This window comes from Aspergillus affinis (genome assembly GCF_023601865.1).
Source record: "Aspergillus affinis strain CMG 70 chromosome Unknown NODE_90_length_157425_cov_88_179500, whole genome shotgun sequence".
NCBI classification, from domain to species: domain Eukaryota; kingdom Fungi; phylum Ascomycota; class Eurotiomycetes; order Eurotiales; family Aspergillaceae; genus Aspergillus; species Aspergillus affinis.
This window is the reverse complement of record NW_026515871.1, coordinates 71,382-87,763: the sequence shown is the minus strand read 5'-3', so window position 1 is coordinate 87,763 and position 16,382 is coordinate 71,382. Positions and strand designations below refer to the sequence as shown.

The following is a 16,382-nucleotide window of genomic DNA, read 5'->3' as shown; positions in this document are numbered from 1 at the left end:
TGATCAACAGAACATCTTTCTACTGTACAGAGCACGATAGAATCGTAGAATGTATTAACAGACATTCGGATTAAGGCTCATGTATCCTTGCATCATAATACCCCTTTGGGGTAGGAAATCCTCGTTGTCATGGGAGGTTTTATGCATTATCGCGAGGCTCCGAGGCCAGCCGCTCCAACGTTATTCGCCGATTGAGAGCGCAAATGTTTCAATCGGCGATTGAAGATTCAGGGGACAAGTTGACCTTAAGAACCGCGCCAGGAACCACCTTTCTTCAACTTCAATTCCTACAATCCACTCAGTATTACCTACTTTCATAATTCTATCCACCATGCTGTCTTTGTCCACCCCCCTCACCCAGCCTCTGGCCCAATGCTCCGGCCCTCAGCCGTATGATCTGCAAGATCTTGTCCGCGATATCAAGTCGCACCTCGGCCAAACTGGGGGGATCGATGCTGCTCTCAACACAGACTATTTGGTATCTCTTATGGAGAAGTATACCTCGAATCCTGATGACTGGATTCAATTCTTCCACAACGATACAAGCAAGAATTATACGCGGAATACTATCGAGAACATCAATTCCAAAGCCAACATTGTACGTATTCCTTCTCAATATTCTATACAACTACTCTAATTACTGTATGAATAGCTATTACTTGTCTGGAACCCAACAAAAGGCTCCCCAGTGCACGACCATGCCAACGCCCACTGCGTTATGAAAGTTCTGGCTGGCGAGTTAATGGAAACGGTGTATCATACGCCAGAGAGCGCCGTCGACAAGTCGGGACCGCTTCAGCTGAAGTCGCAGACTCTGCACCCGATGGACGCGGTCACGTATATCTCGGATGATATTGGCCTTCATCGCGTGCACAACCCCAATCCTAATCAGGTCGCTGTTTCTCTACATTGTACGTTGCCACCCAGACACTTGGATATATGACTGCTTCTAATCGCTGGCTAGTGTACACTCCGCCAAATGCTGCAGATTATGGCTATCATATCTTCGACGAAACCACGGGCAAGGCGTATTTTGTTCCGCAGGCTCGGGCTTTCCTGAAGCCTGAGTCGTCTGATTGCAAGGCCTAGAGACCCTATCTCATTCATGAGTTTACGATAACACTTTCTTTCCAGCGCCTGCTGCATTCTTTCGGGGTTCTTTCCTGGCTTATTCTTTTCTCAATTGTCGGCTTCGGTTTATTTTTTATACCATGTGGTGTTGTCTGTAGTCATACAGTTTCATAGCAAAATTAATGTTTTTATTCTAGACTTTTTTGCACAGAAACATGGAATCTTAAAAGAGTTGTTCAATTTGAGACAACTACCCATTCCGTCTTGCTTAATTTTTTTTGACGCTACCCACGAGAATTTCTGCGTGGCATTCAACGTCTCCTTTCGTAAAACTGCAGATTAATGCCAACAGATACTTTTGTTTATCCCTGTGCTCATCTTCTTGGTCTTGATTGCATGAAGTATGTGCACGTCCCCTTATTCAAAGTCATCCAGCGTGGCCAAATGACCAGTGACGGCATCGAGTCGCCGATTGAAAACGGTGGATTCCCGACGCGCCAAGAACGGGTGATCTGCGCGTCGCCGTCCTAGTGGCTTCACCGACCTTTCGGTCCTTCAGGGGTTACCGACTGTAGTTGCTAGAGATAGGGCTCTGTAGCGGTCAAGGCCGTGTTTTCTGAGTTAACGACTAGCATAAGACTTATTTGGTATTTATAAATATTTTTTTTATTTGCTTTACGTGGCGTATATCATCCAATGGGATCCACATTGTAGCCGTCGAAACATCCGCTGTTCGTATAAATACATGTTGAGTCCGTTGCCTTCAGGAATGTTGAATCAATACAAACCTATAATTATCCTTCAAATCGGTACTTACTAGTAGGGATACCTTGAAGAACTGACAAGAATACAGGTAAAAAAATAAAAATAAAATAAAATAAAAACCTTAATAGAATGGCCCCATAACTTGGATACAATGGTAGCTCTCTATTGGACAATGCAGAACTATTCATGTCCATCAACATAGTGTATTCAGACGAAAGACAAAAAGGCTATAGCCGTGTGTATGTGATAGAACAGATTAAAATCTATTGAGGTTAGACGATAAAGTCTTAGGTTGATATAGAAGTTTGTATTGTTTGTCATGATTGTTCAGGTGAGCGGAAAGTGATTACATAGAAGTCCATAGTAAAGCTATATAAAGTAGCTTGAGATGTCCATGATCATAGGCCCTCCTATAAGAGTATCATATGTGTTGTCTAAAACTAGATGGTTTATATACTTGGCATCTATCTGATATATTTGTGAACAGTTTTTGGAGTAATAGCAATCTCCCATTAACTCGATCAGCGACCAGTCGAGGCCTTCTCCCGATCATACCTGACCACAACGGTGGTAGGCCATGACTGCAACAGAACAGCTCCAACCATCAAACACCCTGCAAAGACCTGCGCTCGCCAAAACTCTCCAGTCTCCAAATCAACCAACGCTCCCGCAATCGGTGTTCCGACCAAAGACCCAAACGAACTGATTCCCCACATCATTCCCAGTCGCGTCCCAAGGGAGCCCGGGTCTGGACAGTAAACTGGATGACCGACAATTGATGTCGGAGCCGTGACAAGCACACCACTGAGTAAACCCCAGTAGCATGCCCAGACGATGAAACCGGCCGTGTCACTGACAGCAAGCCAGCAGAACATAGCGATTACGCTAGCAGATGTCCCGCAGAGTAAGATGACCATTGGCTTCATGCGCGAGCCGGCGAGGTATGGCAATGTTCGCCCAAATGCCGAGGCACCGTTTATAATAGCGACCATGTAGAAGGATAAATTTCGGGTTGTGTGTAATGCTACGCGCGAGTATGATGGAACGTAGAATACCGGGATGTAGTAGCCGAGCATGATGCATGTCAAGGAGACGGCATATAGCATGAATGGAAGCTCCTTGAATGCTTTGAAGTCGATCATGCTTCTAGAGCGGGTCTTCTTGCCCGGACGCCGACAGAGCACAATACACGTGATTAGGGCAAGAAACAGATTGATGAAGCCGATGCAGCGGACAGTCCAGGGGAAGCCGATCCTGGGTTGAAGCTGGCGAAACATGATGGGGAAGACAACACTGCCCACACTAGATCCGATCGATGCGCATCCGATCGCGATCGGTCGTTTCGTCGTGAAATGCGAGGAGATGACAACAAGAGCTGGGATGTAGGCGATGCCACCACCTAGGCCCACGCCAAACCCCTGGGCTAGAATTATCTACCAATTTTAGTCGAAAGTGAGTCACAGATATAGGAAAAATGGGCTCACTTGATAATATTTCGTGGATAGACTGGTCATCATGATCCCAAACACTGTTAAGGTGCTGCCGCAGACAATCAATGGTCGCAGATAACCGTTGTCAACCAAGGGCCCAGTGACAATCCCCACCATCACAATGAGTGTCGCTTGAATACTGCCTACCCATGATAGCGATGATGGAGGTTGATCGGGTAAAAGCACCGTCTGGTAGTGTTCCTGGAAGGCACCATACGTAGTGATCAAACCCCTGTATTGGGTTAGCTAGAGAAGGAGTTCGACCGCCGAACTTATACACACCAGGAGTTAACGAAAACACAGAAACCGGCGATAACGCTCAACCATCCTTCTAAGCCTCCGTTAGGTGGAGGCTTTTCTTCAGTTTCATAGTTGAATGTGTCTTGTACAGTTGGTTCTCGTTCAACATGAGCGGCGGCACCGTCATCACGCGGTGCCGTTGATTTCTCAAATGCCATGCTATTTCGACAGCTGAGTCGCAGCTCCAGCGGAAATTTCCGAGAGAAAAGGGTCTGACACGGCATTCTATTTATTCGAGGAATTAATTACCCCGTATCCCCGCAGTGGGACCCTTGTCCCATGGGATTTCCATTAGTCATGGTGGACGATGGCATCGCTCGGCTGAATCCACGGCATTTCTTAAGGTTGGGAAGGATTCGCGTATCCGATTATCCGGCAGTACGCCAGTTAGGATATAAGCTGACTTCGGTAATATTTGGGCAACATTGCTATGGTAAAGGGTGCTGATTTTCCAAGTCGCAATGCGATTATTCGCAGCGAATCGAACGACGGATGTCGCCGTGTGCCGCGATGATATTTAAACCGCCCTATCATAGAATAAAATATAAACTTACCGGTTGGCCAGTTGGCTCTAATCCGTGAACAATAGATGTATCATAGAATAATTGAGGGTTTCCCACAGAATAGTCATCCCTGCCGGTAGAAGCTTCATGCTGGCTTTTTTGTTTCTTGGATGGCATGGCCCTAACATATTCCAGATACGCAGGATTGCCGGGACAAATGACATTGTCAGCGAGGACAACTGTGTTGCGAGCCACCAATCATAGTTCCTCGCACAGTTTGAGGTCGTTGACGTATTCGGTCTTCGCGTGGTCAAAGAATATCATATCCAAGCCGCGGTCACTGTATTTCTTCTCGAGGGCTCTCAACGAATCCCGACAGGGACCGATCTTGATTTCCACAATATCGTCCAAACCAGCCAGCTTGACCAAGGAGGGGGACACGGAAGCAAATACCGGACTTTTTTCCAAACTGATATACTTTTTTCCTCCTGCAATCTTGAGAGAATTACCAAACAAAATCGCCGAATATCCAACGTATCCGCCCAATTCCATCAAAACATTCGGCTTATTCTCTGCAATTTCCCTTCTCACAAGCTCCCCTTTATGCTCGCCGACATTCATAAGGAAGTCTTTCTCTCGGCCATATTGGTCGATGGCGGCAAGAATCCTTTCCGGTGAGCCTTTCATTTGGTTGTAATCGGGGCGTGATTCAATGAAGCCCAGAAGGGCTGGTTCACGTCCATCATTGTGCTACTCACGTTGAACGGACCAGTTATCATCTAATATCTTCAAAAGTGATTGGACAGAGGCACTCACAAATATTTCCTCTTCCGGCTTATAGAAAGACATTTTCAACTTGAGATCCTTATTTATCGAATTTCCGGGCCTGTCGAGGTTTAGAATTGGCAGTGTAAAGTTATAGTTCCACCACCTACGTCAGGCATAATTTATAGATTGTTTGAATAGAGATGCCTTCAATAAAACGTCATCTTCATTCGCGGTCTAGCTCCCTATTCATCTTCAATTTCCGCAAGGGTCCCTACTTTCTTGCCAAGGGTATCTCCCTCTGACGTTTAGCGATCACGCGTTGTACAGATCTTGATTTCCATGGACCTGAAGAATGCCGGAATACCCATAATCTCTTCACTATGATATCATTGACCCTTGGCTTACAGCCTACACGCTATGTGACTGACCTGCAGTTGAAAAATAGTTTACCCGGTACAGTAGGAAATATAGCTCGTGTCGTGTCCGTGCATGAAGAATGCATGCAGATCCAGAGGTGCTCGGCTGTTTTCCTTTACCCAGATACCAGGTCAGTCTCTCGGACGTACATTCTTATGCATTTGGGTCTAGCTTGAATCATGAAATGCATCCATTCCACGGCCTTGCGCGACCTGACTATTTCCTAATTTAGTAACACGCATAACAAATTCTTGGAACAGAATCTCATCAATGATGAATGTGGCTTTATTATCTCTATCCTTTTAGTTGATTTTAGTTAGACTTCCTCATGATACCTTGGATGGTTTAGGTCCTCCTTACGCTGCTTGGTCCGGCATTCATTGCTAGCACAAAATCTGCATGACAGATTGTTTTAGGACATAGTGTTCATCAAGTGAATAAAATTCCGATTGATTATCTGAGCAATTTCCCTAATTAAAATCCTCCATCATTTTCAGTTCAACATTGCATATCATAGTACTCATTAAGCGAAGCAAAGTCTATTCCCGTCCCACTACAGTACATTCTTCAAAACGTCAATTAATTCATCGTCCCGAATTGCTTCATAGACGCGTGTAACGCAAGACCCAATTGTTTTCTTGTCATCCGAGCATTCAGCGCATTTTGGCAAGATGGGATGGTCAGTTACGCCCTGATGAAAAGGGATGCCAAGCTCTTCGCGGACGAATAGGTACATGGCTTTTGACGTGTCTCCGAGGAAATCGGGTGTCAGTGGCTTTTTGAAGAGCTTTTTGCGGGTATTGTCGTAGATTCTGTAGATAAGCGAAGAAAGTTTGGTCTTCCATGCTTTGGCCGAGTTCCACACGAAGGGATCAGGAGTGCCCTCGGCACTCAATTCGGCGTTCAAAATGTAACTCACGGATCGCGAAGTCACCTCTTCACATCGTGGAACGAGGTCCTGTTGGCTTGTCTCTAGCCAGGAATTTTCGATAGACATCCATGCTTCCTCGAAGTCCATCTTCAGATCTTTCGGGTTGGTGAACGCCTCGTCGAAGGCCTGCTTTGCTTCCTCCTTGGCTGTCTCGAGGAAGTCTACCGTCAAGGCACGGAGGTCTAAAGCTTGGCACAGGATATACAAATGTACTGCGCACATCATGGAGAGCAGATGAACAGCCTTCCCGGTATATCTGGCCGATATCAAGGCAAGTGAGTTGACGGACTGGTTGTTCATCTCCGCCGTCTGGACGTGGCTGGCGACCGAGTTGGCAAGATATGCCAGCTCCGAGAAGTACGCCGTCATGTGCACATCCAAGCCTTTCATGGCGAAAGACAGACTTGGGTCATCTGCGCAGAGGTTTGGAGGCAGCCCTCTGCTCAACATGGGGTTTATCAGCTCTCCGCATTGTCCAAGCAATATTCTTCCCAGCATTGTCAACGCTGTGCGGGTCTTTTCCATTGCAGACGTTACGGATGCAGCTTGGAAGTTTCCTCCGTGGTGAAAGCGCCCTTCCAATGAGTCTATCAGTGGATTGTCGGTCGACGAGTTTATTTCGACTTCCATTTGGCGGGTTGCGGACATAAGGTCTTCTAACTGGGGTCCGATCCATTGAGGTGCAGTGCGCAGAGCGTACCGATCCTGGATGAGGCCCTGTTTATTGACATCTAATTCAAGTGACAGACGCGATCCGGAAAGAAATGACCTGATGTTTCGAGCCACTTCGGCCTGGCCTAGATGCGGTCGGCACTGAGAAATGAAATCATGGTAATTATCGACGGTTCCAGCGAGCGCTTCGGTCGCCATAGCAGTAAGCACCTGAGTCAAAAGCGCGAGGTTGTGGCTGTCGTATAGAACTAAAGACGCTGCCGCGGCACTGGGAGCTGTACCATTCATGATTCCGAGACCCTCCTTGGCCTGGAGTATCATTGGAACCTGGTTTATCTGTTCGAGGGCCGCCTTTGCGGATAGAACACGATATCTGTCATTTTCTTTGACTTGCACGAATATATCGGGATTTCCTTCGATAAGCCCACCGACATAGGAAAGAGGAGAAAGGTCTCCCGAGGCTGATATACTACCCCGGAGAGGAATGACCGGGGTGATATCGCTGTTCATTGCACGAAGCAACAATTCGACAACTTCGGCCCGTACGGCAGAATGCCCTCGAAGGAGAGAATTGCAGCGTATTAGCATAGCTGCTCGAACAACAGCCACAGGTAGACAGTCACTTAAATCTCCTCGTTGAACAAGAGACTCGGAATTCAGCGCTGGGTCCGTCAAGATCCCACATTGGTGATGTTGGAGGAAGGAGTGCTGAAGCATCTCCAAGCGGCGGGTTCTCGTAGCAGCATTGCCACCGGGGCCAGTATTGACTCCTTCAACTTGTTAGGCAAATATTCTAAATCTGTTGTTGGGCATCATAAGACTAACCATACACTTGCTCTCCCTTGTCAAGACTCGTGCTTAGTGTGTTCACACTCTGCTGTACGCGTTCGTACAGCTCTTCGGACTCCTTGATCAGCGCTTTCGAACCGTCACTAAGCCCCTTAGCATTTCTTCGGTGTTTTCAACAAAAGCCTGGCAGTCCTACCGTGAGATAGCAACAACAGTTCCCAGGCTAAGCGAGTGCCCATCTAAAGCCACGTGGTTTCCTTCTCTTAGGACACCCTGCCTTTCGGCCCAGGATCCCATGACTAAGTCCAGATGGAAAGACATGACACAACATTTACCCAAAAAAAAGGTCTAAGCTGGGCGACTCTACTACTCTATACGATCATCGCACGAATGAAGAGCAGGTGGAAGCGTAGCATGATAAATACCGAAGCCCATCAACAGGGATGGTAAGGCACACCGACGTGTTTGCGACCTGACACGGCTCAGCTGACGTCGGACGGCCTTGCCCTCGCTGGCCGAGTGTATATGCGCCCCACATGGTCAAGAATTCTGGATCCCAGACGTGAAGAACAGATCTTGTTTTATCGAAGCAAGGGATTCGTCCCAGACACCAAACTTGCTTCGTAGCGACGTATCCATCTAAGGGATACTTTTCGAACAACTCTGCATGGAATGTCCTGCCGGTCGGGCTGTTTGTGTAACAGGCAGCCATTAAGTTTCTCAATGACGAATTGTTGATGGATGCAGTTCCAGTCTTGTGTATTACCTTGATCACCTACGGGTGAGTCTGGTAGAACAAGTATATAAGGCGTCTCATGTACTACATTGTACTCTTAGTCTTTTTGAATGGGTGAGGACAGAAAGCTTTTTTAAGGAAAACTATTTCGCGGCATATCTTCACATGCCCCATGTCACAATGACTATCGAAAACCAATACGATGTTATTATAATTGGGGCCGGTCCAGCGGGGTATTCATTTTATCTGTAACCCCTGTGCGGTTGAGAACTGGGACTAATAGAACGGACTTAGGCTAATGGCAGCTACCTGGCTCTCCCAAGCAGGCGTCAAGACTCTGGTTGTTGAGAGGGATCAATTTCGCACCCAGGCTGGACACGCTGACGGTCTCGAGGGTAGAACTCTTGAGATCTTGGACAGCTTTAAAATTGGCGATGCAGTCTGTTCGGAGTCCAACCCCACCATTGAAGTCTGTCTGTGGGTAAGTGTCTCAGATATGTCGTTCAACTGGAGATTAGGGTTGCTGACAGCTGCAGACCGACTCGCACGACGGGATCCACAGGGAAAGTATGGCATTAAACCATAATCCCGGGCTCTCTAGATTCCAGGAATGCACGCTTGGTCAGGGCCGAATCGAAGAGCATCTTCTTAGCTTCATCAAGAACCATGGGGATGTAAAGGTTAAATGGGGCACCGTTCCAACATCAATTCACATTAACGAAAGCCGTGTCCAAAGCAGTAACGGTAACCCGGTTGAAGTTAAATTGAAAGAATGGCGCGGTGAGATTGGTCAAGTCAGTACCGAGAGTTGATATATTTGCGACCTCTCTAACAATCTAGCAGTACAATGGGCTAGAGGCCGAGATAGAGTCCGTCTTTCAGACAAAATATGTCATCGGTTGCGATGGGGCCAAGAGTTGGGTCCGGAAGCATTTCGGCCTCTCCCTCGAAGGCGAATCTTCAGATGAGCATTGGGGGGTGCTTGATTGCATCCCCGTTACAGACTTTCGTTAGAGTTCCTAACATATTTATACCCCGGATCACGCTAACCACCATGACCCAGCTGATATTCGCAAACGATGTATCATCAAGTCGAGGGCAGGGAATCTAATGATCATTCCCCGAGAGAATCGACTAGTGCGGTTTTATATCCAGTTATCGCCAACAATGGCTGCAAAATTCAGGAGCAACTATCACCCTGCTGCTCTAGTTATAGTTGCTAAGGCCATTATGCAACCTTACATGTTTGAGGCGGCAAACCTTCAGTGGTCCACGATTTACACGGTAGGTGAAGTCTTCACGGCAAGTCAAGTGCCTACTGATACCGAACCAGGTTGGACATCGCGTTTGTCCCACATACTCGATACAAAACCGCGTATTTCTCGCAGGAGACGCAGTCCACACACATTCACCGAAGGCCGGGCAAGGCATGAATGTCAGTATGCAAGATACGTATAACCTTGGCTGGAAGCTGGCAAGCGTTGTGAAGGGAATGGCCACCCCGGAGCTACTTCACACCTACGAAAGTGAACGGCGTCCTGTGGGAGATAGATTGGTCTCCTTTGACAAACAGATGTGCCGAGGGATCTGCACCCCGTCCAAAGTAGACAAAGCTCTCACATCTCGCGGTGAGGCCAGCCCGCTGAAATTGTCGCTCAGCGAGGAAAACTCCAGCGCATCTGGTCTCGGCGTGACATACGAACCCAGCCTCTTAATCGCGGGTTCTGAGCATCGGCAGCCGGTCACCAAGACAGAATCTACCCATCCTCTGAGCAAGCCTCACCTCGCGAAGGGTATCAAAGTTGGCAGTCGATTCCCGAGTTATAAAGTCCTTTCCCAGAGTGACTCTCGCCCATGGCATCTTCAGCAAAGGCTTCGCAGCACAGGCCAGTGGAACCTAGTCGTCTTCGGGGGCAGTATTGCGGACGAAGGACAGAGGGATCGAGTGGAAGGCTTTGCGGCATCACTTTCACGGCCGGATTCGTTTTTCACCAAGATCAACCAGAACATCCACCATTCTTTAGTAGGATCGATTGCTGCCCATCTGGTTCATTCGTCCTGCCACGAGAAGGTAGAACTCATGGAGCTTCCCGAGATATTTCGGCCATTTCACCCCGAAGGCGGATATGAGTATGATCACGTATTTGCGGACGACGCTGGCTATGGGGAGGGCTGCGGTCATGCATATGAATCGTATGGCATCGCGTCGCAGGGATGCTTAGTGCTAATACGCCCTGATCAGCATGTTGCTTTTGTTGGCGATTTGGAGGATACCGCGGCGTTGGAGGCGTTCTTTGCGCGGTTTTCTGTTCCTTTGATTAAACATGCGTGTTAGATGATTCATACTGTATATTGATAGATTGAGCTATTGATAGAAAGATTTCTTACCAGGTCTATCTAGCAGGAGAAACTGGGGCTTAGTCTCTCGACGGCAGCAAGACAGGCCGTGTAGAAGAAAGGGGCAGTGAGGGAGTGGTAAGGCAGTAAGGCAGTAAGGCAGCCAAGGAACGACCAGCCACTACTAGCCACGAAAGGGGTGAGTGCTGGGCACAAAGGCATCAAGGCCACACGGCAGCAACTGGGCGGTGAAACTGAATCTGGCAGAATTGACGACCAGGTTATACCTTCCTCATACGGTTAGTGTGTCAACGAGATTTGAAATGGGAGCTGCGAGAAGCCCAGAGAACTATCTGAGTGAGTCCCTTTGATGACATTTTTCTTCACAAAGCACATGTTCTCCTCTCACATTCAATATCGGGGGTTTACCGTTTTTGTTGCTCTCTTGGTTTCTTTGTCATTGTGATAAGATAAATTAGGCCATTATTAATAAATGATAATAAATAATCAATAAATAAGTAAGAGAGGGGAGGGAGAGAGAGAGAGATTGGTAAAAAAAACTAAAAAATGACAAGAGGGGGATTCGACCGCCCCGAAACGAGACTCGAAAACACCTTTTTTGAAGGAAAGAATCAACACTGCATGAACATGTGTTCATGAAATCTCAAGATTCTCGAGTCGAGCGCCTTAGACCACTTGGCCATCTTGTCTTTGTGTTATAGTATTAACACTATGCTACGGGCAAACAATTGTGGCAATCTCATATGATCTTGATACAGAATTTTCCACCTAGAGCGGAGACTGGGAGCAGGAGGTTGAAATGTGAACAGCATACATTTTCTTCTGCGCTAGATTGATATCGGAGATCTGAGAAACATATAGTCGACGCTCGAAATAACAGCTTGTTTTCAATTATCATGCTATTTTCTGCCGTTTGCGGCTTCGTCACCTTGATCCGCCAGTTCCGGATACAACGCCGGTTGACGGCAGGGAAGATCGGAAACAAGAGCAACTCAAGTATCTCAAGAGAGATTTTGAATAAGAAAAATCGAAATGACAGCCGTAATAGCAGATCAAGATGGTTTAAGAGCAGGTGAAAAAAAAAAGGCTCCCACACAAGCAAAGGCTGGCTGTGAACGTTCATAATGCTGAGCCCGGGAGGACGACAGCTTTCATGCTGTGGGCTGCCCCTTGGGAATTCTTTCACGGGTGATCGAAGTTCCCAGAATGTACCGATCTCAAAGCGCTCATGACTTTGCCTCGACTCGTCGATTAGCTGATCATTGATTGCATTCGGAAGGTGGAGCCCGGATGCAAGGGATAGCATAGAGCAAACATGTGCTCGATCTTCTCTTAAACGCTGTCTGAGCGCTTATCTGCGTTTTTGTTGCTCTCTTGATTTCTTTGTCATTGTGATAACGAAGATGAGTGTTCGAGAGCTGGAGTCTGCCGAGACTCTGTATGAACAGACGAGCACCAGCCAAGACGTCGGAGACGATGAGAAGAAAGAGAGGACAGACGCGCCATCACCGACCGACGATCCATTCGGGAATGAAGAGCATGCGGAGGTTAAATATCGAGTGATGAAGTGGTGGTAAGTTGGCGGATATCATGATGTTGCACTAACCAGCTGACTTTGCCCAGGCAGAGTGGAATGTGTGGGTATTTTTTGCTACTATATGGAAATATTGTCTAATCCTGTCTAGTGATGACTGCACAGAATGTCTCCTTGGGAATTCTATCTCTGCCATCTGCGGTTGCAACACTAGGGATCGTTCCGTACGTCGATGCATTTCCCTCGAACGTCCGCCGGCTACTGATACAGCGAACATAGAGCCATTATCATCCTTGTGGTCATGTCTGGAGTAGCCTGGTATACTGGCATTCTGATCGGCAAAGTTAAACTACGATACCCTCAAGTCCACAGCATGAGCGACGCAGGAGGGATATTCCTGGGGCGGTTCGCGCGGGAGTTCCTCAGTGTTGGCCAGTTGATATTCTTGATTTTCCTCATGGCCAGTCACGTCCTGACGTTTTCGGTGTTGATGAATGAGCTCACGGACCATGGCGCCTGTACGATTGGATTCTCGGTGGTTGGGCTGGCTGTGAGCTTCATCGGGTCAATACCGCGGCGAATGAAAAGGGTATATTGGATATCGGTGATATGTAAGTGAGGTCTCTGGGATCGATATCAAGCGAAGCTGACTTTTTTAGCGTTCGCGAGTATTCTCACTGCGACGGTCTTTACGATGATTGCAATCGGCGTCCAGAACCCGGTATCCCATCGCCTTCAAATTGCGACCAGCCACGGATTCGCAAAACAGTTTCTCGCCGTTACGAATATTTTGTTCGCGTATAGTACGCCGGTCTAGTCCGCTTGCCTCCCCAATCTGGTGCTCTAACGAATAATCAGTCGCTCACGTTGCCTTCTTCGGATTTATCTCGGAAATGCAAAACCCTCGAGATTACCCCAAGTCCCTCGCGATGCTACAGATTCTAGACACTTCCATGTACGTCGTCACGGCGGTGGTAATATACTGCTACGCTGGCCCCGACGTTATGTCTCCCGCGCTGAGCTCGGCAGGGCCAGTCATGAAGAAAGTCGCCTGGGGACTGGCTATCCCAACGGTTGTCTTCTCAGGAGTAATCCATGGACACGTTGCCTCGAAATATGTATATGTTCGTATGCTCCGGGGATCATCGCAAATGCACAATCGGAGCTTCCGCTCTGTCGGAGCTTGGCTAGGAATTGGATTCGTGGTGTGGGTTATCGCTTGGGTTGTTGCTGAGTCTATCCCGGTATTTAATGATATGCTGGGTTTGATTGTAAGTCCCCTAGACACCCCCTCGGTATTGTTAAGCTAATCCCTTCTCTAGAGCTCGTTGTTTGGAAGTTGGTTTAGTTGTGAGTGCCTATATCAAGCTTTACATGAATTAAAACTGACCAGACAGACGGGTTGCCCGCGATATTCGGGCTGGGCATGAACAAAGGCCAGTTGTTCTCCTCACCGAGGAGAAGCTGTGTTACAATTATCCAGCTAACAGTGGTTGGCATGGCCTGTGCTATTGTATGTCCCTCCTCGTTGTTTTGCAGAGCATGTGCTAACAGGGTATAGTGCGGGCTCGGACTCTACGTCACGGGCAAATCAATCCACGAAACCTCTCAATCCTCGAGTTGGACGTGCGCCAACAATGGAAGCTAGCGACCTGTGGACTATGTACAACGGATTTGATCATATATGTCTAGCATATAGTGCATCTTCGGTGATATCAATTGGATAAGGGTACGTACTAACTTGGCATTTTGAACACATTCATCATAGGAGTACAGGGTTGCATTTCTATTTCTTCGCTGTTCCCCTCGATCTGGCCTCTATTATTCTTAAATCGCCACTTTGTATAGATAGTTTATCTGGATCAGGCTCGTCAATGTCCTGCATATTTAATTCTCATTACTCTAGTCTGTAGCAAGGCCTACCCCACTGGCCTGATAAATACTCTGATGACAAGAAAGTTTAACACGACTGGGCAAAATTAGTATGGTTCCTTCTGGGATAGAATTGTCTCTTAGATTCCTAGCCGTAGTTGCATCAATCCAACGCTAGAATATCCAAGCATCTAGTGATCTTAATTGCTTCGCGCCTCTTCTCTTTTCTTCCTTTCCAAATCCGCCAGACATGGCGCAACGAAAATATCGCCTCGTACAATGCCTCTAAAAGTGTGGAAGCTGACAAAAAGCCATAGGAGCACGACCGTGACGGAGAATATCTTCCAAGATTAGCTGTTTTCAAGACCACAGACGCGGGGAGGAGATAGTAAACTTACAGTTCCAAGTACCGCGAAGAATGTCGACGGCAGCTCTCTTCCCAGTTGACAGGTACACATCGCATAAACGCCAATGGGAAAGGTCAATCCCCACCAGCTCAAGTTGAAGGGGAACTTCCGGGCCCGGATGAGAGAAGCAACAGCGAAAAAGAACCAGATTAGTCCGAATGCCCACATTATCAGACCGATGATGAAGCCACCTTCGTAGAAGATGAGGCCCGTAGAACCATGGAGTGATTGCGTCTCGGGAAATATCTTTAGGATATATTCGCCTAGTTTTTGAATTCTGGATACATTGTATTAGCCATGGGAAAGAATTTCGGCAGTGTCGATGAATGCGTACCCAAAGCCGCCCTGGCCGAGAGGACCCAGGGGCAAGAATACGCTGACTAGAACCGTCTTAGGCGGAAGCTTATGAAGAAGAAGACGTTGCAGGTAGATGGTCATGATCATCATCGCGAGTGGAACACCCATTCCCCAGAGCGCGTAGCTGACCATCACGGTCCAAAGGGCGTGTTGCGCATTGGGGAGCACGCCTGCCACAACTGCCCCGGAGGATGAAGCAACAATGCACGACACAATAGGTAGAAGCCAAGCAGCGTTCATTGAAGATAAGCTAATTTCGCTCTTGCGCGTCATCCTATTTCTCTGAATTAGACCGAAATAACCCAAGAGATACGTAGGGTAGGGATTCTTACACTATGAGTGGGACGACGGTTGCTGTCGACACGGAAAGCACCGCGTCCACGATCCACAAAGCCCAGGCAAAGTACGCTGCCCCGTCGCCCCATGCTGGGACACATACGTTGCAGAACACGTTGATAATCGTCGCTAGTCCCATCGGAAAAGTGCCTAGAAACATCGACTGCGCCGGGTGAGTGATCATCGCCTTGAATATCTCCGGATACAGAGTGTATCGCAGAGCCGCGACAACACAGAACGTGACGAAGTAAACGACATTGAGAACAAATACGATGATGGAAATGTAGTACAGCCAGAGACCATTGTACGGCAAAGTGTTGAGGAGAAGAGAGACGATTCCTGTTCCCATATTCACCGAGAACCACCTACGAAATTTATTAGCATGAATATGAGCAATAGACTTACGAGTCACCTACGCTGGGGTAAAATTGCGCACAACGCGGCGCCAGCCAACATCATGTTTGGACCTATTGGCCTCGAGGTCACTGCATCGTGGCGCTGGCTGGGCGTTTTCTTGTCCGGCAGGGAGTGCGCCCGCGTGGGTGAGCTGAGAATGGGACCCGGACTCCATGTATTGTGCGAGGGAAGACTTTGTTATTCTAGTTGTCGGTTTACTGGCAGAAGTCTGTAAACTTGTAGTATACAGGCGCAAACCTCAAGTGTCAAGTCAAAGTTCAACTCGCCCATCGGAGTTATTGACGTAGATATTGCCAAATCATCGTAAAATCTCTGCATCGGGCACCTCGGCGAACGTCCCACAGCGTAAAGGTTCGCCAAGGCCATTTCTGATAAATGCGAGACATGGCTGCCGAATGACGTCTCTATTGAGGGGATACCTGGTCATGGAGATTCCATTCACATTCCCGATATGTCGAACGCCGATCCAAAATTCAATCGCCGAATGCGACGGCTGACACGTGATGCAAGTGAATCGGACGATGGTGCCTGAGGTATTCACCAATGTGGTCCAATTAAAAAATGAATTGTTCAGTTCGTTCAACCCACTGTGGTTTGCAGACATTAACAAGCCGATTCTCTATGGAGAAGGCTTCGCAACAGTCGATCTAACATGTTCG

General features: G+C 47.8%; 7 protein-coding genes across 7 annotated transcripts; 3 read left to right on the top strand and 4 right to left on the bottom strand.

Annotated features, from left to right (window-relative positions):
* Nucleotides 1-331: 331 nt before the first annotated feature.
* On the top strand, nt 332-1,089 carry KD926_011169 (cysteine dioxygenase type I; the record flags this gene model as incomplete). Its single annotated transcript, XM_053103423.1, has 3 exons — nt 332-598; nt 653-911; nt 965-1,089. The coding sequence occupies 3 exons, from the start codon at nt 332-334 to the stop codon at nt 1,087-1,089; spliced, it is 651 nt and encodes a 216-aa protein (XP_052953211.1).
* Nucleotides 1,090-2,357: 1,268 nt separating this feature from the next.
* Nucleotides 2,358-3,784, bottom strand: KD926_011168 (putative MFS monocarboxylate transporter; the record flags this gene model as incomplete). The annotated part of the gene is made up of 3 exons (XM_053103422.1): nt 2,358-3,269; nt 3,321-3,558; nt 3,609-3,784. The coding sequence occupies 3 exons, from the start codon at nt 3,782-3,784 to the stop codon at nt 2,358-2,360; spliced, it is 1,326 nt and encodes a 441-aa protein (XP_052953210.1).
* Nucleotides 3,785-4,387: 603 nt separating this feature from the next.
* On the bottom strand, nt 4,388-4,816 carry KD926_011167 (O-methyltransferase; the record flags this gene model as incomplete). Its single annotated transcript, XM_053103421.1, has 1 exon — nt 4,388-4,816. One exon carries the CDS (start codon nt 4,814-4,816, stop codon nt 4,388-4,390), a length of 429 nt encoding a protein of 142 aa, XP_052953209.1.
* Nucleotides 4,817-5,867: 1,051 nt separating this feature from the next.
* Nucleotides 5,868-8,003, bottom strand: KD926_011166 (aromatic amino acid ammonia-lyase; the record flags this gene model as incomplete). The annotated part of the gene is made up of 3 exons (XM_053103420.1): nt 5,868-7,687; nt 7,743-7,849; nt 7,903-8,003. The coding sequence occupies 3 exons, from the start codon at nt 8,001-8,003 to the stop codon at nt 5,868-5,870; spliced, it is 2,028 nt and encodes a 675-aa protein (XP_052953208.1).
* A 604-nt stretch (nt 8,004-8,607) lies between these two features.
* Nucleotides 8,608-10,777, top strand: KD926_011165 (2-polyprenyl-6-methoxyphenol hydroxylase; the record flags this gene model as incomplete). Its single annotated transcript, XM_053103418.1, has 6 exons — nt 8,608-8,675; nt 8,737-8,923; nt 8,979-9,236; nt 9,286-9,451; nt 9,506-9,726; nt 9,776-10,777. 6 exons carry the CDS (start codon nt 8,608-8,610, stop codon nt 10,775-10,777), a joined length of 1,902 nt encoding a protein of 633 aa, XP_052953207.1.
* A 1,426-nt stretch (nt 10,778-12,203) lies between these two features.
* KD926_011164 (putative amino acid transporter) lies at nt 12,204-13,982 on the top strand (the record flags this gene model as incomplete). Its single annotated transcript, XM_053103417.1, has 9 exons — nt 12,204-12,373; nt 12,424-12,437; nt 12,486-12,558; nt 12,614-12,945; nt 12,994-13,137; nt 13,193-13,605; nt 13,657-13,684; nt 13,732-13,847; nt 13,896-13,982. The coding sequence occupies 9 exons, from the start codon at nt 12,204-12,206 to the stop codon at nt 13,980-13,982; spliced, it is 1,377 nt and encodes a 458-aa protein (XP_052953206.1).
* A 424-nt stretch (nt 13,983-14,406) lies between these two features.
* Nucleotides 14,407-15,877, bottom strand: KD926_011163 (TDT family transporter; the record flags this gene model as incomplete). Its single annotated transcript, XM_053103416.1, has 5 exons — nt 14,407-14,547; nt 14,605-14,890; nt 14,948-15,244; nt 15,303-15,671; nt 15,723-15,877. The coding sequence occupies 5 exons, from the start codon at nt 15,875-15,877 to the stop codon at nt 14,407-14,409; spliced, it is 1,248 nt and encodes a 415-aa protein (XP_052953205.1).
* Between the last annotated feature and the right edge of the window lie 505 nt (nt 15,878-16,382).